This window comes from Schistocerca nitens, chromosome 9, assembly GCF_023898315.1.
Source record: "Schistocerca nitens isolate TAMUIC-IGC-003100 chromosome 9, iqSchNite1.1, whole genome shotgun sequence".
Classification (NCBI taxonomy): domain Eukaryota; kingdom Metazoa; phylum Arthropoda; class Insecta; order Orthoptera; family Acrididae; genus Schistocerca; species Schistocerca nitens.
The window spans coordinates 437,003,365-437,023,912 of NC_064622.1; the positions used below are offsets into that span (position 1 = coordinate 437,003,365).

The window sequence follows — 20,548 nt, forward strand, 5'->3', positions numbered from 1 at the left end:
CAGTTGGTAGAGCACTTGCCCGCGGAAGGCAAAGGTCCCGAGTTCGAGTCTCGGTCCAGTATACAGTTTTAATCTGCCAGGAAGTTTCATATCAGCGCACACTCCGCTGCAGAGTGAAAATATCATTCTGGAAACATCCCCCAGGCTTTGGCAGAGCCAAGTCTCCACAGTATCCTTTCTTTCAGGAATGCTAGTTCTGCAAGGTTCGCAGGAGAGCTTCTGTAAAGTTTGGAAGGTAGGAGACGAGGTATTGGCAGAAGTAAAGCTGTGAGGACGGGGCGTGAGTCGTGCTTGTGTAGCACAGTTGGTAGAGCACTTGCCCGCGAAAGGCAAAGGTCCGGAGTTCGAGTCTCGGTCCGTCACACAGTTTTAATCTGCCAGGAAGTTTCATATCAGCGCACACTCCACTGCAGAGTGAAAATGTCATTCTGGTCACATACTACTTGGCAGTACTGCCTTGCAGATCAACTTTGGGGTCATGGAATACCGCAGTAAAGCTGTCAAAATCCTCACCGAGTCAGCACCTAGTTTCATTCTCGGGGCGTAACGCCCGCCAGTACTTGGAAACAGTGTGAAACAAGACTCATCTGACAAAATGATTTTCTTTCATTGTTCCATCCTCCAGTTTTATGGCTTCTGCACTGTGTCATTTCGGTTACAGGCATTTGCATCACTGGTGAGTATTGGAATTCCAGCTGCCTTTGTAATTCCCAGCATATGAAACCCTTTCCTGTTGTTTTGGTGCTGACTGGGTTCGCGAGTGTGACACTCAATTCTGCAGTGACTTTCACAGCTGTCCTCATCACATTTTTCATTAAAACCCTCTTCAGTGACCGTCTGTCGCTATCATTCAACGCACACTTTTGTCCGTGTTGTGACTTAGCGGACTTCTGCTTTCCTTGTACGCCGTATAAATCTTGAATACATTACGTCCTGAAAATCTTCGATACAATGCGTCCTGAGACCCCAAACTCTTCAGCTCCCTTTGTGACGGAAGCAAGCACCACACGAGCACCAACAATTTGCCCACTTTCGAAGCTCCGACATAATACGCTCACAACTACACAGAACACAATTCTGATCCCGATTGACACTTCTAACGTATTGGCGACATTGGACAGGTGCCGTTCGTAGATAAATACTATCCACATCGCTAACCAAACTTGCCACTATTTTGCACCAAGATGATTCAAGATTTCCATGAAAACTGTACAGGTATTTATCATTTCCGGAAGAGTAGAAGCTGTTTTGAATGTCAACGGTTTTCTTACACCACATTACGCCTGGTAATGTGTTCGGTTTTTGTGTTTCATTATTTTTGCGTCCATCCTGCATGTGGTACGCAGGAGGGAACATTGTCATATCGAGAAGGAAACATATCAGTGTCTGAAGTACTTTTCATTTAGGGGACTGAACCAACTTTCATGGTTTCCCAACACAACTCTTCTTTTGTGATACTGAGAGTGATATCTGTCATGCTCACTTTAAACCATTCATGATGTTGGCGGACTGTACTAGTTGAAGGTAATGTTTGTGATCAGCGTAATTAAGCCCAAAGTTTCGTATGAGCTCAATTACGTCGTTAGTCCCTAAAACACATATGTGGCTGTGAACTGCTTCCTTTAGTACGCAGTTAGTAATCGCGAACAGTATATGCCTGAGATATTTACAAGAGTTTTAATTAAGCTTTCACAAATGTTCAATATGCCGTCCATCGGACGCATGACATCCAGACGAGAGTGAAACTTCAGGAAGCCTGTCATGATTTGTTGCATTGCTTCCCGTTGCTTACGGCGTTGCAGGTAAGCCTAACTTGCTCTAGGGGAGGCAGACTATGTGTACCAGAAACGTCCACGAGAAAAGAATCACGTGTCATGATTTCAGGTGACCTTGGAGGCCAGCAGTGGAATGCCGTACACGTTGGGAGGTGGGGGCTGCAGATTCGCAACCCCGACCACGCCACACGGTTGGAATAGAAATGCACCGGCTGAAGTGAGAACAGAAAACGCCTTTTGATCCTGTGTTGTCACCGTCTCGGCCCGATGTACGTTGGGTGATGAACAAGCAAGTGAGCGAGCTCGCTAATGCTTGGAGTCCCCTGACAACAACCGCTTGAAAATGCAATTTACAACCGGCGCAAAGAAACTATTGGTTTCGGAGTGTAACTTACTATCCACTCGTACTTCGGTTTTAAACCAAAGTAGAAACGAAAAGATTAGGTCTAGTTAGAAAGACACAGGCTCCTCCCCCTCCCTCCCCTTGCCATTCTATTATTTAAATAACCGAACTCTCATACATAAAACATCCGTTTCACATATTTCAGTGTTGATCACGTCATATGCCTCAAGCTATGTGTCTCTCAATGATTTAATGTATCAGGTATATTCAATGGCATATACAACCAGAAAACGTGTTATTAGTGAAGAAGTAATACAGGGGAGGACGAGGAGATTAGTGTTTAACAACTCGTCGACAGCGAGGTCATTAGACGGAGCACACGTTCGAATTAGGGAAGGATGGGGAAGGAAATCGGCCGTGGCCTTTCAAGAACTCCATCCCTGCATTTGCCTGAAAGTATTTAGGGAAATCAGGGAAAACCTAAATCAAGATGACCGGATGCGGTCTGAACCGTCATTCTCCCGAACGCGAATCCAGTGTGCTATTCACTGCGCGATCCCGTTCGCCCGATGATGAAGTTTTGCTGTGTGAACAGCGAAAATGTAGCAAGCAATAAAGTTTCTCCCTTTCCTTATTTTTTGATTCGTGTCAGCGAGAAATTTCCAAAACATGGGAGATTATGTGTAAAGTTTCTTCAAAATGGCTAAGCCCTCTTATTCTCAGATACTGGGTGAACATAGTCTGAGTAATTTGTGCGCTGTGGGTTACGGTGCTTCAAGACACATGCACTGTTTCTAACTTTAAAACTGAGTTGGTGTGTTAAATTTTTAAACACAAGGCGACGACTCTTCATAAGTCGAATACTATAGCATTTTAAATTTTTAAATTCGTTCTATAATTCATGAGTTAATAAAAATAGTCAAGACCACAACAATCATTTATTTAAAAATGATGACATGTTTCGGGCTCTATGCTCCTCATCCTCAGATCTAACTCACTGTAAATCTATAAAGAGTTTGAGATTAAATAGGTATGTCATAAACTAGCATTGTGTGCGACAAAGAAAGATCAACAACATCGTATTTAGCCTGCCGGAGTGGCCCAGAAGGTTCTAGGCGCTACAGTCTGGAACCGCGCGGCCGCTACGGTCGCAGGTTCGAATCCTGCCTCGGGCATGGATGTGCGTGATGTTGTTAGGTTAGTTAGGTTTAAGTAGTTCTAAGTCTAGGGGACTGATGACCTCAGAAGTTAAGTCCCATAGTGCTCAGAGCCATCGCATTTACCCATGTGGCTGCAGCCGGAAGTGCACGGGACAGTTGCGTGAAATCACACTCGTTTACTACTGATGATGGGTTTTTATTATTGTTATTTCTTCAACACTCGTCCACACGGGCGGGTGAGGGATGGGCTGTCAGTAATACAGGCCAACTGATAGTAAAGAAAATTAAATTACACGAAAAAATTAACAAATGCTGGAGATATTTACATTGAATTTAAAGCTTTTTAAAGGTGAAAAGTAAAATGGAAGTTTTATAGATAAACTATAGATGACTTCTTGCACTTTTAATTAAAACAGTAATAATAACAGGTAAAACGAAACGCAATAAGGACACATTTAAAACATGTAGCTGAATCATTGATATGTGAAAGATGCACTTTCCTGTCGGTAGAAACTTGGAAGATCTGCTATGAAATAGGGAGTCAGTTGTTGAAAGGGAGAATGTTGGCCAGGGAGGAGGGCAGGAATGCAGTGATATAAGGATGGAGGACTGCCGTATAGCAGCAATGGGGTAGGAGTGGCTGGTGGGACAGAAGAGGAGGTGATGTAGAGAGGGGGAATTGGTAATAACTCATGGTTATTGGGGAAACGTGGGGGTGAGGGGGGGGGGAGAGAAGAAAGGCAGATGGGGCAAAAAGGTGGGCTGAAGGAAGGTGGATTGGGTGGAGTCGACTTATAGATATTAGGATGCGCAAATGTCAAGGCGGAGTTGGCAGAGTTCATGATTTGGGAGGGGACAATGGTTGAAGAAATGACTGAAGTTTCTTTGGGAGAGTATGTTGAGGGTGTGTAGTTGGTGGGATATGTTGATAAAGGCGCGGCGGAATATGAAGATTGGAAAGTAGAGGGGAAACGATAGCATTATTGAGCTGATGGCAGATCTGCCACGAGTTAAGTAAAGTGGAGAACGCGCATTCGTACCACGTGACGTCAGCCTTAGCCAATAGACAATGGTTAACGAAAGAAGTGTCCAAATGAGTGAATAAAGATATGGAAGAAAATATACACTCCTGGAAATGGAAAAAAGAACACATTGACACCGGTGTGTCAGACCCACCATACTTGCTCCGGACACTGCGAGAGGGCTGTACAAGCAATGATCACACGCACGGCACAGCGGACACACCAGGAACCGCGGTGTTGGCCGTCGAATGGCGCTAGCTGCGCAGCATTTGTGCACCGCCGCCGTCAGTGTCAGCCAGTTTGCCGTGGCATACGGAGCTCCATCGCAGTCTTTAACACTGGTAGCATGCCGCGACAGCGTGGACGTGAACCGTATGTGCAGTTGACGGACTTTGAGCGAGGGCGTATAGTGGGCATGCGGGAGGCCGGGTGGACGTACCGCCGAATTGCTCAACACGTGGGGCGTGAGGTCTCCACAGTACATCGATGTTGTCGCCAGTGGTCGGCGGAAGGTGCACGTGCCCGTCGACCTGGGACCGGACCGCAGCGACGCACGGATGCACGCCAAGACCGTAGGATCCTACGCAGTGCCGTAGGGGACCGCACCGCCACTTCCCAGCAAATTAGGGACACTGTTGCTCCTGGGGTATCGGCGAGGACCATTCGCAACCGTCTCCATGAAGCTGGGCTACGGTCCCGCACACCGTTAGGCCGTCTTCCGCTCACGCCCCAACATCGTGCAGCCCGCCTCCAGTGGTGTCGCGACAGGCGTGAATGGAGGGACGAATGGAGACGTGTCGTCTTCAGCGATGAGAGTCGCTTCTGCCTTGGTGTCAATGATGGTCGTATGCGTGTTTGGCGCCGTGCAGGTGAGCGCCACAATCAGGACTGCATACGACCGAGGCACACAGGGCCAACACCCGGCATCATGGTGTGGGGAGCGATCTCCTACACTGGCCGTAAACCACTGGTGATCGTCGAGGGGACACTGAATAGTACACGGTACATCCAAACCGTCATCGAACCCATCGTTCTACCATTCCTCGACCGGCAAGGGAACTTGCTGTTCCAACAGGACAATGCACGTCCGCATGTATCCCGTGCCACCCAACGTGCTCTAGAAGGTGTAAGTCAACTACCCTGGCCAGCAAGATCTCCGGATCTGTCCCCAAGTGAGTATGTTTGGGACTGGATGAAGCGTCGTCTCACGCGGTCTGCACGTCCAGCACGAACGCTGGTCCAACTGAGGCGCCAGGTGGAAATGGCATGGCAAGCCGTTCCACAGGACTACATCCAGCATCTCTACGATCGTCTCCATGGGAGAATAGCAGCCTGCATTGCTGCGAAAGGTGGATATACACTGTACTAGTGCCGACATTGTGCATGCTCTGTTGCCTGTGTCTATGTGCCTGTGGTTCTGTCAGTGTGATCATGTGATGTATCTGACCCCAGGAATGTGTCAATAAAGTTTCCCCTTCCTGGGACAATGAATTCACGGTGTTCTTGTTTCAATTTCCAGGAGTGTAGAACATGTGAACTGGGACCTGAACCCCGTCCCAGGATATCAAGGACAAATTACAACAGTTGTGGGCCAGCTTCTTCAGTAGAGGATTCAAGTAATTTATGACATCCTTCCCAACACGATCTGTGCATCCATTGAGGTCATAGAGGGTGAAACGCCATACTGATAAGTGGACTGGTACTGTCAAGTTCTTTGTAAATTTGACGCGATTTTGTAATCAATGAAATAGCGTAACATACGCTCTCAGCCAATGAAGTTTCATTTCGTTTCCTGCTCCTCTTCTAAGCTCTTAGAATTATTTTTTCTTTTTTTACCAGACTGTTTAATTTGCAGGCGAATATTCCTTTTCAAATTTTTCACATGTGCATCGGTTCAGTCAATAAACATTAAAAATATTTGGTTATAGGAACGACCTTCGGAAACTACCTGTGGCCCTAAAGGGCATCCGTAATCAGATATCAGTAAAGGCATGTGCAAGGGGCTCTAGTCGCAAGGTATGATGTTGTTATGTTTCCTTACAGTGTGCGTGTGTGTTCGTTGATTGCATTGCGACTTGCTTGTCAGTTAGTGCACGACAGTCCATGCAGTTGGTCGTGAGTGGACTGTGGGATTTACCAATGAAGAAAAGCCGACACGTTCATGGTGTGTGACGAGTCTAGGAAGAATGCAAAAAATGGCTCTGATCACTATGGGACTTAACTTCTAAGGTCATCAGTCCCCTAGAACTTAGAACTAATTAACCCTAACTAATCTAAGGACGTCACACACATCCATGCCCGAGGCAGGATTCGAACCTGCGACCGTAGCGGTCGCGCGGTTCCAGACTGTAGCGCCTAGAACCGCTCGGCCACACCAGCCGACTAGGAAGAATGCAGTTCGTTCCTGTACTGTATGCGGCAATACATCCCAACAGACGTCATCCATCTAGGTAATTATTTGTCAGGCTCTTTAACCAGTTACATGAAAGTAAGAGGAGGAAACAAGTGACGAGAGAAAAACTAATATTCTTGCTGCAGACGATCCGCACCTTATCGCACGAGGAAGAGGCATGTCATGCAAGTGTCCCAATCATTATCCATCCACATTGGTTCTACCCCTATTACATGTCTCTCCATCATGAGCTCCGTGGAGACGATTATCACAATCGTGCTAACTTCCGTACATGGGCATTAAGACAAGATACTTTAGACGCATCACGTCTCTTGTTTACTAATGAAGCAACATTTATCAATCATGGACGTGTAAACATGCATTTTTTACTATTCCCGCTGGCTTCAGCAGGTGGAACGTCAGCGTCGATGGAGCGTAAGCGTGTGGTGGTGGACAGAGAACCATTAGCACATAGGTCAGTTTTTCGTAATACGACTCCTTATTACCAATCGATTGTGTGCAAAATGCGCACAAATGTTACTTTTTATTTCTGCAATATTTAAGGTGCTACTTTTAGGTGATTCACCCTGTATAAGGGGCAGTCAAATGGAAACGAGACGGGAAAAAATAAATAAACTGTTTATTATTCAACAGCAATCGCCGTAACTGTCAGTACATTTATCTCACTGAGACCTTCATGGAAAAATGTTTTCGGTAGTCCACGGAACTACGATTATACCCAGTTGTGTATCTCTCATCCGAAGCAGACGGACAGCCGCGCATTTCTTTCTTCAGGGTCCAAAAATTTTGAAATCGCTGGAAGGTATGGAGAACGTTTAGGGATTTCCAGCGAAACAGCTTTGGCAACTTGTGAGCGGGCATTCTCCTGCAAACAGAATGATACCGTCCGTCAACATTCCTGGGAGTTTGGACTTGATAGTTTCCTTCCATTGACTGCATAGTGTCCACGAACTGCTATCCGTTAATTGTTGAGCAGTTTTTCAGAAAGTCAATGACCAGCGGGCCGTCGCAGTCAAAAGAGAAAGGACATCATGACTTTCTCGGACCTGGCATGTCTGTTGTTTCGACTACACCGCAGAAGCTTCGTTGTAAAGTCCTTACATATACTACATACAGTGCCGTTCTCACCCCATGTGATTTCCGTATTTTTGGAGTCCTGAATGAAGACATTCGTGGATGTCGACTCACTTCGGACGAAAAAGTGCACACCCGGGGACAATCACGATTCTATAGGTAACAGTAAACATTTTTCCATCCAGACACTGGCTGTTAATAGACAGTTTCCTTGCCTTTTTTCCATCTGTCTCGGTTTCATTTGACTGCCCCATGTATTTAGATGGACAACACGTCAAATTCGCTCATAGACACATCTTCGAGATCACCCCGCGCTAAAGCTGGAGTCAGCAAGTCGTTTCTCAAGTCATGACTCTCTTTCGTTGGGTCGTCCCTCAAATTATTCGTGCATTTTTCGATCAACGAGCATCATTTAAATGAAGGAGCTCAATGAAACATTTGAGATTTTATTTTAGATACGAATTACACTGAAGAGCCAAAGAAACTGGTACACCTGCCTAATATCGTGTAGGGCCCCCGCGAGCACGCAGAATTGCCGTAACACGACGTGACATGGACTGAACTAATGTCTGAAGCAGCGCTGGAGGGAACTGACACCATGAATCCTGCAAGACTGTCCGTAAATCCGTAAGAGTACGAGGGGATGGAGTTCTCTTCTGAACATTACGTTGCAGATATGCTCAATAATGCTCATGTTTCGCAGTTTGGTGGCCAGAGGAAGTGTTTAAACTCAGAGGAGTGTTCCTGGAGTCACTCTGTAGCAATTCTGGACGCGTGGGGTGTCACATTGCTCAGCTTGAATTGCCCAAGTCTGTCTGAGTGCACAATGGACATGAATGAATGCGGGTGATCAGACAGGATGCTTACAAAGAGTCATTTGTCAGAGTCGTATCTAGACGTACTAGTGGTCTCATATCACTCCCACTGCACACGCCCCACACCATTACAGAGCCTCCATCATCTTGCTGACATGTAGGGTCCGTGGACTCAAGAGGTTGTCTCCAAACCAGTACACGTCCATCCGTTCGATACAATTTGAAACGAGACCCGTCCAACCAGGCAATATGTTTCCAATCATCAACAGTCCAATGTCAGTGTCGACGGGTCCAGGCGAGGGGTAAAGCTTTGTGTTATTCAGTCGTCAAGGGTACGCGAGTGGGCCTTCAGCTCCAAAAGCGTATATCGATGATGTTTCGTTGAATGGTTTGCATGCTGACACTTGATCACGCAGCATTGACATCTGCAGCTTTTGCGGAAGGGTTGCACTTTTGTCACGTTGAACGGTTCTCTTCAGTCGTCGATGGTCCCTTTCTTGTAGGATCTTTCTCCGGCCGCAGAGATGGTGGAGATTTGATGTTTTATCGGATTCATGATATTCGCGGTACACTCATTAAATGGTCGTACGGGAAAAATTCCCACTTCATCGCTACCTCAGAGTTGCTGTGTCCCAACGCTCGTGCGCCGCCTATAACACCACTTGTGAAAGTGTTCACTTAAATCTTGTTAACTTGCCATTGTAACAGCAGTGACCAATCTAACAACTACACCAGACACTTGTTGTCTCATATATACGTTGCCGATTGCAACGTCGTATTCTACCTTTTTATATACCTCTGAATACTGTGACGGTACAAACCCCCGTTACTAGATGAATATTTTTAGTATGCAAGGACTGCTTTGTGGAGAGCTAGCGCGCTACATGGTGCGCGATTCGCGCAGACGTGTCGCGCGCCCGCGCGAGATTTACAATGGTCTGTGGGATGGTCTCCGCCGCTGGGCGGCCACGTGGCCCGCAGCTTGGTTTCTGGCACATTATGCGAAAACTATGTAACTTACGGTGAAGAGCTATTGTGGTCAGCAATATGCACCTTCTGAAAGATCGATGTTTATTTCAAGTCACGAGACGCAAAAGTTATAGTAACCTCAAAATAGGTTAAGATCAGGGATACTGAAAGATTAATAAAAAATAGTAAAGAACAACTTAGAGGGATGAGCGAGCACTCATTAAAAACGTTTCGTCATAGCGGATCGAGTGCCGCTGTCATACGTTAAGATTCATAAATAATTAAGCCCGTAAAGAACAATAAACAAAGTTTGAGGGAAAATTGTTTATAAAATTCAATAGAAAATTCATGACGTAAAGAACGGCACTATATAATATTTTGGGTGGCATCATACGTATTTTAAACAAGTTATACTATATACTTAACTTGCAATAGTTTACATTATTTGCAAATTATTATTAAGATTTATCTCCCATAATTAATTAATTATTATAGATATGGAGATTTTGAGAAGCGCAATGTGTAGATCGCTATAGATTACGTCTAAAAACGTTTCTATATGCAGTCCTATGTTAAAACTTTGCAGCAGAGATGTCAACAAACAAATTTGCGCTAAGTTGCGAAATTTTGCAAAAAACTAAAACTTGATTTACGGACGATAGAATAATCCTATAAATTAATGTAACATAGTAAATAGTATGTACTTTTTAGAGCGGTTCCGATGGTGTACTTCTGTCGAGGGATGAATGTATCAAAATTTGTGACCTTAACTGGTGAGACTGCATAACCAGGGGGCAGACATCCGAACCTATATAAGCGAGCGGCCATCTTGGCCAGAGGTCAGTCGTTGGTGAGTCGTCTTGGAGGGTGGATGGCGAGCGAGCCCCACTTGAGGGTGGCCAATGTGGTCGTTTGAGAACTTTTTCTAGCGCCGATTTATTTCTACAAAGAGTATTGTTTAATAGTGCAAGTGTGCAAGCACATATTTGGTGAACTGGAAGTGATACGATTATTTGTGTGAGTGCGAATTACGAGGTATACATCGGCGTAAGTGAACAAGTGGCGATCTGTGATTTCGCGCCAAAACTGCTAGAACAAAGAGGACAGTGGGACTTGTGGTTCTGTTCGAATTAATAGAGTAATTTTCGTTTATAGCAGCCTACATTACTGCTACTGGGGGCTCGGACTCAAATTATTATTAAAGTAAAACTGTAAACCGTCTCACCAGTGCTAATTTCATTGTGTGAAAGAAAAGGACAACGCCAATAAATAGTGATTGAACTGTGTCGTGAAAAACTGATTTTGCTATAATAATTGCTTAATTTTTGTTCCCTAGTATAAACTGTACTCACGAATATTAATTGAAAAACTATAACTAATGAGCGGGTGTGGAATAGTGTACTAACGCACCAAGTGTAGAAATCATCCCCTGAGACTTACGTGAGAGCCAAATTTGCTATAACAATTTTCAACCAACATTTGTATATGCACATTCGTGAGAACGCTTCAACCGCAGTTCTTTATTTACCGCACCGTCGCAATACGCATGCCTGTATCTGTTTCTTTGGCGCCCCAGTGTACTTAATTTTATGTTAATCCAGCTTCTTGTTGGTAAGCTTTAGAAAAGTATCAATAACTCCATACATATCGGTTTGCATAAAAAAATGATATAAAACTTTTCGATTCCTTTGAGGTTTATGTCTGCATCGTTTGATTTTTTGTACATTTTGAAAAGTCTTACTGTCACAAGTGCTTCTCCCCCCTCCCCCAGGACGGAATTCGTGCAACCCACCTGCTGCTTCTTATGTCGTTACATGTAAATGTGTGAGACCGTTTCAGAGTGTTTGCTCAGCTCGCAAATGAGGCGGAACACGGGTACACCCTCATTCTTTCATGTCCATTGTGCATTCCGACGGACTTGGGCTATTCCACCACGACAATGTGACAGCCCACATGTCCAGAATTGCTAGAGAGTGACTCCAGGAACACGCCTCTGAGTTTAAACACTTCTGCTGACCACTAAACTCACCAACATGAACATTATCGAGGTGGGCGCGATGGCCGAGCGGTTCTAGGCACCAAGTCCGAAACCGCGAGACCACTACGGTCGCAGGTTCGAATCCTGCCTCGGGCATGGATGTTTGTGATGTCCTTAGGTTAGTTAGGTTTCACTAGTTCTAAGTTCTAGGGGACTAATGACCTCAGCAGTTGAGTCCCATAGTGCTCAGAGCCATTTGAACCATTTTTGAACCAATGATTTAATGGTGAACTGTTATGTCTTTACGTTCTATCAAGATATGCATAGACCATAGAAACTTTGTAGGAACAACAGTTAATAAGAAGTTAAGCCAATGATTCAGTAATTGATAGCATAGCATGATATCCAGCACTCCCAAACAGATTTTCTGAAACTTATTGCCGTCCCTCTCAAGACACTTGAAGTCTCATACGTTGGTCAGTATTGTTCTGCTTCCGCTATCCTGTCTGGCCTCTGCGGTATTTCAGATGATCATAGTCCATTTCATCAGTGACTCTAAGCACTACAGTATCGAAAGTTCAATAACATAGCAACTGCAGTGACGTTATTCTGCCCATCTAAAATCATGGTTTTTTCATAAATACGAAAGGTTTTATAAGGTTTTCACTCGATGAGTACATTTATACTACAATTTACCATTCATAAAATCACTCAGTTCAATGCACATTTATGAGTGTTTTACGCAGAACCTTCAAAATCTTTAATGTTCGGAAGGTATCTGAGAAAACGGGACATTCGCAGTTAAAAACGCACCAAATTGAGCAAAAGTGTTACAATTATTAAGTTAACTTATTTTTATTGTTGCATGAAGTTAATTAAAACTAGCTGCTCCATATTGTGAGCTACCTCCCTCATCTGCGTTAACGTTTAACAGTTGTCTTCATCTTTTTCTATCTTGTTTGATTAAATTTTTTGCTGCAACCTCAATTTTCTGCTACCAAGTGCGCATTGTGATGTCCTTCCACAGTATGCTTCCTCAAAAACACACCTACCTTCTTAACAACTCTGTATAATACTAGAGGCGTTATTTGTGGTAATTACAACATCACAGGTCTCTGATTTCCTTATCCAAACAAGTACTCATTTTGGTAAGAAATGACAATATATAAATTTTTACACTTTTCATTTCCTTGCCGATACACCTTCAATGTTACTGCACCACCACAACGGAAACAGTTTACTGCTTCAATCAAAATACATGCCAAAATGCTTAGTTCCATAATTGTGCTGGCTTTCACGTCATTTTCTAACTGAGTTCCTCGTAAACGCTGCAGTGTACTATTTTTTTCTCATGCTATAGGGAACGGGAGGAGTGGCGGTAGTGTGCTAGGGTTGGATGTGGAGCTCCGATTACGCTTGTTTTGTTTCAGCCATCACTCACACTCTCTTGTATTGTACACTGACAGCCGTGCTTAATTCCAAAAATACATCTGCGGTACAACTTTTACACATTTGTTTTCACGTTTCTTAACATTTAGTTTTCGGGCGGAGGGGGGATGTCTGCTTTATATACTAATCCATAACTCTAAACCGAAGGTACTTTATGGAAAACACCGCGTAAATCAAACAAAGCTCTTCGAGAACAAATCACTACTTAGAGCAAGCTGGCCATAACAAAATAACGAACATCACAGGCTTCCAGAGTAAACAGTTTAGAAAACGTGAGCAGTCAAGTGTAATTCTCGAGGAGGCAAACTGACTATTCGGGTGTAAAGACGAGAAGATAAGACCAACAAGAAACTGTTTCTTCCCAGAAATAATATATGAAACCGTTCAGGACTTCCGACTCTTTTTAATGAAAAAAGAAACATTCATCCCCGTTTTAAAATTATCTGCACTTGTTCCTCTATGAAATCGTAGTAGAAATAGTCATAAGTTAGATGTGGGTCAGTTTCCGAAGCAGAGGCAGAGGTCACTGCATGAAACATCCATGTTGCCCCCTGAACCGTCACCCGGCGAAGCAGTTGTGTCGGTGAGGGAGAGGAAAGGACTGCGCTGCCCCAGCTGTTACTCACCGTAGGCGTACAGAAGGTCCTCCATGTTTTCCTGGCTGTCAACATCCAGCTTGTACGTGATGCCAGAAATCTTCTCCATTGCGGCTTGCTGTGATATCAATTCGCGATTCTCGACTCTTTCATACCACGAAACTCGGCAGTTTTCGACTGAAATTCAAGTGAAACGACTTTTTTCTTTAATTTTACGGTACGTGTGGCCAAATGAACCGGCCACGAAACGTTCACTGCTGTAGATGGCCGGCCTTCACAATCTCGCGACTCCGGGCCTCGATTAGATAAGGGCGACGTTTAATGTGATAAAGCCGCTCTTGTAACAAGACCGCCAGAAAACACTGCGATTTTGCCACAGATGAGGGGATATCGCTCCTTGGAATCGGACTAGTTTCACCGATCATGAATTCCGGCGAAATCGATTCACTTTGTGATAGCTTGCAAGTAGTCGCAAGGCGCAGTTCAGCGAGTATGTAAGAAATTTTACCTTTGGGAGCTTCCTTGGATGATTCTGCGCATCATATGCTTGATAGTAGGTGTACGATTGGAGTATTTGAGCATCTCCTGGAGAGTACGATATTTTTTTTTGTTTTTTTTTCACATCTTCTACTCTATATGCTCGAGATGCAACGAGAGAGAGAGCTGTGTAAAGATACTCAAACACTCGGCAGGAGGAGTACGCCAACCATGAATCGTAATACGTCATGTGAAGAAAGATAACACACCAACAACAACTAGCGCCACCATACAAACGAAAATGACCACGCCAGAAGTTGTCCATTTGTCCGTAGTGAATGAAACCGACAACGGGCGAGCAAGTAGCGTTAACTTTCGCGTTCTTTGTTTTGGCCAAGGAGAGAGCATGATTCCAAGTCAAATTTAAGGGAAAGTCTCCGTCTCTGAAAAGATCATTTGCTCGTTTAATCTCAACTTTACTTAATGAAATTATCGCAATAGCTCGAAATGCACGCCAGAATCTCTATGCTGTCATATTTCATAACATGAATGGTAGCAACGAATTGTTCTAGAAAAAAATAAAAAAAAAGCACTCCGTCTTCAGGTCACGAGTGGCCTACCGGGGACCATCCGACCGCCGTGTCATCCTCAGTGGAGGATGCGGATAGGAGGGGCGTGGGGTCAGCACACTGCTCATCGTTATGATGGTATTCTTGACCGAAGCCGCTACTAGTCGGTCGAATAGATCCTCAGTTGGCATCACGAGGCTGAGTGCACCCCGAGAAATGGCAACAGGGCATGGCGGCTGAATGGTCACCCATCCAGGTGCCGGCCACGCCCAAGGGCGTTTAACTTCGGTGATCTCACGGGAACCGGTGTATGGACTGCGGCAAGGCCGTTGCCAACGAATTGTTCTGCAGTAGTAAATTTGTTTGCCTGTTGTAAGGTGTCTGACGCTTACCGTCTCTACACTGTACACCGGTCCGCGAAGGTCTTGATGGTCTGAACAATGAATGACATACCATAACTGTACGGATCACAGTAGACTCCTGTCTTACGCAAACCAAGATCATCGTTTACGGACGCGAAAATCGCTCTAATCTTAGATGTTGGCAGAGAAAATCTCTCTACGTCCTGTTCCCACAGAATGTGACTTCCTCTGATGGAAATGGCACTTGAGTGACGCAAAGAAGCCGTAGGTTTAGGTACCACCTCTCTATTTTCGTCATTACTCGATTCACGGTTTCTCGACAGTGAAATACGCTTTTTATCTCTCTTTCATTGTAACGAATCTGGCAAAAGGTGATACCGAGGTGGAATAACTCAGCAGAGAAACTTTCAGGGTCTGAGATGACTTAGGCTCTGTGAAGCCGGGTATGAAGTATACCCCTTCACGCAGGTCACAACCATGAGCCTGAAACTACTAACCAGAGTGAATTAGGTTCCTGTAAAAGGCTTGTCCCAGCGTACCTTCAACCTTGGTCAGGAGGAATGTTAGTATCACGTTCTGTTTAGAGTCTATAATTCAAGCGTGATGGTGGTCACCTTAAATTTTGCGAACCTCACCCCAGCATGAATGAGAAGTGTGCTTGGAACAACAGTAGCATTATACAAGTTTAAGTTCCCAAAAGTGGAAACAAGAATGTTTCTTGTGGTTAAATTTTTGAAGCGGCTGAAATATACGAGGTTTTTCTTATGTACCCTCCCAGTTGTAGAAGATGACTACGTGAAAACCAGAATACATTCAGAAAATGGACATATCAATTGAAACAGCATCTCTCCAAAATTTTAACTCACTTTACGGGTGCCCATGCGGGCACCGTTTGTGATGCAGAAAACGCCAATACGTGAGGACAGACCATAGACATTACTGTAGCAGTCGCTTCTTGCGTAGCCACTGCGAAAGAATATTTCTTTGTAAATCTGTTCATTGGCATTTCTGGCTATAGATGTGAACTAATTCGATGCGGCAATATGTCTGCCCTCTAGTAGTGCTCTTTGCAACCACTCCATAGATTTTTATTAGTCACTTATCGAAACTTGGAGAGATGCTGTATCCAGTGACATGTGTCTGTTTACTATATGGCTTGTAGTTCTCATGCAGTCGTCTTCTAACCCCCAGAGGTATTCATCAACAACGCTGTATAGAAAGACGTAAGGTGACTTCGGGGTTAAGTTCCAGACTAGAAATCCAAAGATCTGGAGATCGATGCTCGGTCAGTTTCCTGACATTTATCAATCACTTATCAGCCATTTCATTTCCTGCAATGTTTGTAAATGTGAAAAACGCCGACTTGCTACTTGGTTCGGAGTCCATGTTAATCTGTAAGTCCCCCCTTTAACTGGCTGGGTAAGTAAGTAGAAAAGTCGGATGACGACGTGAGGATCACTGCTACTATCATGCCTAGGAGAGAACTGTGGTTTTTAAACCCTACACCAATGGGGAAATTAAAAGCCACCGTATTTAGAAAGACAACACATACACTAGACAACTAGCTCCAACACACAACCAACGATGACCAAGGTCAGACGTTATCGACAGTGAAAAATTAAGAAACAACAGGTCAGAAAATAACATGTTTTGAGTTAGATGGAAGCTTTCGACTAGAATACGCAACTGCACTCTGAACCCTTAACAGAGATTCATTTGAATTCGCAGTTTCCTGGCACGAATTTTTAACCTGCTGTCTCCAAAACCCTAAACATAGTCAATAACCATGGTGACATACAATGATTTGTATTTTGTACATAGTTATAAGTTAACAGCAACCGTTTGTAATAGTAATGTAAAAATAAAATGGAAAATAAGAATAATTTTAAAAAACATAAAAGAAATTAATCCACGTTCCAAGAGAATAACTTCCAGCTTACATTCTTCTGATTCTATGAGAAAACCGCTTTTGTCTCTTGCATTGTGATTACGAAGATTACAGTTCAGCTTGTACTGACATCTGTTGTCAGCCACAAAAACCACTACGGAGTAAATGTATTGTAACTGACAAAAGCAAGCCGCCATTGGTGGCTCTCTGATGCAATCGAAACATGGCATGGTGGTAGAGGGGTGCCAACACTCCATAGTTTTCGAGAAAACGACGGTCAAACTTTCGACTCGACATCATGAGTTGACTCACGCATAGTAAAATTAAGGGAGTTAGAACAGCGGCGAAGAGCGTAGTTTCGAAATCCTATTTTACGGTTTGTCTTTCTTTTGTCATAACGAAGGTATGTGACATCAATACGTTTTGTGACATCAAAAAATACAATGGAATTATTGACAAAAGACATAATCATTTCAAATCTTATTATCAAAAAATTAATAACTGAAAATCAAAAACATTTCAAGTTTTGCTTTGTATTTTATTTTTATGCTTAAAGAGAACCAGTGCAAGGCATACATGTCACAGTTCTCATTTTTTGTGTAAGTATCTTTAGGAATACAACATCGCGTTATAGGGATAATTCCATGGTAAATCAAACATATCGAATCATTTTTTCGAAAACTGGACCATGACGCTGATTACTGATCAAAATGTGTATTTTAATTTCAACTCTTCCACTTTTGATTTTCCTTTACTGTGCGATGAGACTAAGGCACTTCCGCCGGCCGTTGTGGCCGAGCGGTTCTAGGCGCTTCAGTCTGGAACCGCGCGACCACTACGGTCGCAGGTTCGAATCTTGCTTCGAGCATGGATGTGTTGATGTCCTTACGTTAGTTACGTTTAAGTAGTTCTAAGTCTAGGGGACATGACCTCAGATATTAAGTCCCATAGTGCTTACAGCCATTTGAACCACTTCCGTATCTGGGAAAGTAATTGTTCATCTGTCAGTAAAAGTATACGTCGCAGGCTTTACGTAACGGCATACGCTTTGATGGCATTACTTTTAATGGACATATCTATATTCCGATTAAGTCGACAAACAGCTCTTCGTATAAGGAGGAATCGTTTTGCCCATCTCACGAGTAAATAATGTGCAGAACCGGGTCCATTTTTAGACAACGTTGCAAAGTATCTACGGAATCTGATTATAGGTTTCTTTTGTCACTTTTCCAATGCTGCGGTTACTACATGCACGTTCTAATGTCTTTCCTTTACATGGTTTACATTGTGATGGACTCTAGGACCAAACAGGTAACCAGTTTTTTCGAGACAAACGAAATCTGTCGGTAGCAGTTTTTTGGAAGGCGTTAATCCCTGTCAGTTGTGTGATACAATCTATTTTTAAAAAGATTTGAAATCTTTGTTTTTTTTGCCATTAATTCCATGATGTATCACGATGTCACACAAATATTGATGTCACTTATTTTTACGAACAGAAACATAAGATTGGTTTTGAACACGGGTAGCAAAATTTCGGATATCTGCTATTTAGCTACTGTATTACCATCGCACTGGAGTCGAAGCCGCGCGAGTAGCCTGGCGAAGTCGCTTCGAAACTTTGATCATCATTTTTTTGGAAGCTACTGCGCGTTGGCACCTAAGCCAAAATACGTGTCACTTTATTTTCATCCTGCTATAAACCAGCCAAGTGTCCACCGCATCAGTGAGAGATGTATGGCGGGTTTCCCTCGTTAGTGTAAGAATTCCAAGAGACTTAAAATGTTTTCTGCGAGGTATTTGGTTATGTGTTTTACATAGTCTTCTTACAGCTTGCTACTGCTAATATACACTCTGTTTACACTAGGTGTACAACCTACAAAGATAATTCCACAAGGCAACGAAGAGTGAGAATATGCAAAAAAATATTTTTCTCTTCACTTTAGGTGTCCATTATGATAAGTGCTTTTAAGAACAAAACGTGTTTAACTTAACTTCTTGATTAGTTCAGCTATTTCTTCATTATGTTTCAGCTTGTTGTCCCACTGGACCGCAAGGAATTTTACACATTGCGTTTCATTAAATGTTTGGCCATCAAAGTTCACTTCTTGATGTCTCATAGTTTACATACATGTCGCCGCGAACCTAACAAAATACACTCCTGGAAATTGAAATAAGAACACCGTGAATTCATTGTCCCAGGAAGGGGAAACTTTATTGACACATTCCAGGGGTCAGATACATCACATGATCACACTGACAGAACCACAGGCACATAGACACAGGCAACAGAGCATGCACAATGTCGGCACTAGTACAGTGTATATCCACCTTTCGCAGCAATGCAGGCTGCTATTCTCCCATGGAGACGATCGTAGAGATGCTGGATGTAGTCCTGTGGAACGGCTTGCCATGCCATTTCCACCTGGCGCCTCAGTTGAACCAGCGTTCGTGCCGGACGTGCAGACCGCGTGACACAACGCTTCATCCAGTCCCAAACATGCTCACTTGGGGACAGATCCGGAGATCTTGCTGGCCAGGGCAGTTGACTTACACCTTCTAGAGCACGTTGGGTGGCACGGGATACATGCGGACGTGCATTGTCCTGTTGGAGCAGCAAGTTCCCTTGCCGGTGTAGGAATGGTAGAACGATGGGTTCGATGACGGTTTGGATGTACCGTGCACTATTCAGTGTCCCCTCGACGATCACCAGTGGTGTACGTCCAGTGTAGGAGATCGCTCCCCACACCATGATGCCGGGTGTTGGCCCTGTGTGCCTCGGTCGTATGCAGTCCTGATTGTGGCGCTCACCTGCACGGCGCCAAACACGCATACGACCATCATTGGCACCAAGGCAGAAGCGACTCTCATCGCTGAAGACGACACGTCTCCATTCGTCCCTCCATTCACGCCTGTAGCGACACCACTGGAGGCGGGCTGCACGATGTTGGGGCGTGAGCGGAAGACGGCCTAACGGTGTGCGGGACCGTAGCCCAACTTCATGGAGACGGTTGCGAATGGTCCTCGCCGATACCCCAGGAGCAACAGTGTCCCTAATTTGCTGAGAAGTGGCGGTGCGGTCCCCTACGGCACTGCGTAGGATCCTACGGTCTTGGCGTGCATCCGTGCGTCGCTGCGGTCCGGTCCCAGGTCGACGGGCACGTGCACCTTCCGCCGACCACTGGCGACAACATCGATGTACTGTGGAGACCTCACGCCCCACGTGTTGAGCAATTCGGCGGTACGTCCACCCGGCCTCCCGCATGCCCACTATACGCCCTCGCTCAAAGTCCGTCAACTGCACATACGGTTCACGTCCACGCTGTCGCGGCATGCTACCAGTGTTAAAGACTGCGATGGAGCTCCGTATGCCACGGCAAACTGGCTGACACTGACGGCGGCGGTGCACAAATGCTGCGCAGCTAGCGCCATTCGACGGCCAACACCGCGGTTCCTGGTGTGTCCGCTGTGCCGTGCGTGTGATCATTGCTTGTACAGCCCTCTCGCAGTGTCCGGAGCAAGTATGTGTTCTTTTTTCCATTTCCAGGAGTGTATATTCTGTAAACTAGCGTCTGTTCTTTTTATACCTCTCTGTGATCATTGCTTGTACAGCCCTCTCGCAGTGTCCGGAGCAAGTATGTGTTCTTTTTTCCATTTCCAG

At 44.6% G+C, this 20,548-nt stretch overlaps 1 protein-coding gene across 2 annotated transcripts in view; it reads right to left on the reverse strand.

Moving 5' to 3' along the window:
• The window catches only part of LOC126203471 (fatty acid-binding protein, muscle-like), an 89,558-nt gene that overhangs the window by 61,742 nt on the left and 7,268 nt on the right, over window positions 1-20,548 (reverse strand). Inside the window, exon 1 of one of the 2 annotated variants that reach the window (XM_049937788.1) lies at window positions 13,625-13,860. The exons of the other annotated variant lie outside the window; for it this stretch is intronic. Coding sequence (XP_049793745.1) covers window positions 13,625-13,703 — 79 coding nt within the window. The 5' untranslated portion in view covers window positions 13,704-13,860. Of the gene's footprint in view, window positions 1-13,624; window positions 13,861-20,548 lie in introns of those variants that run through there. 2 annotated transcript variants of the gene reach the window in all.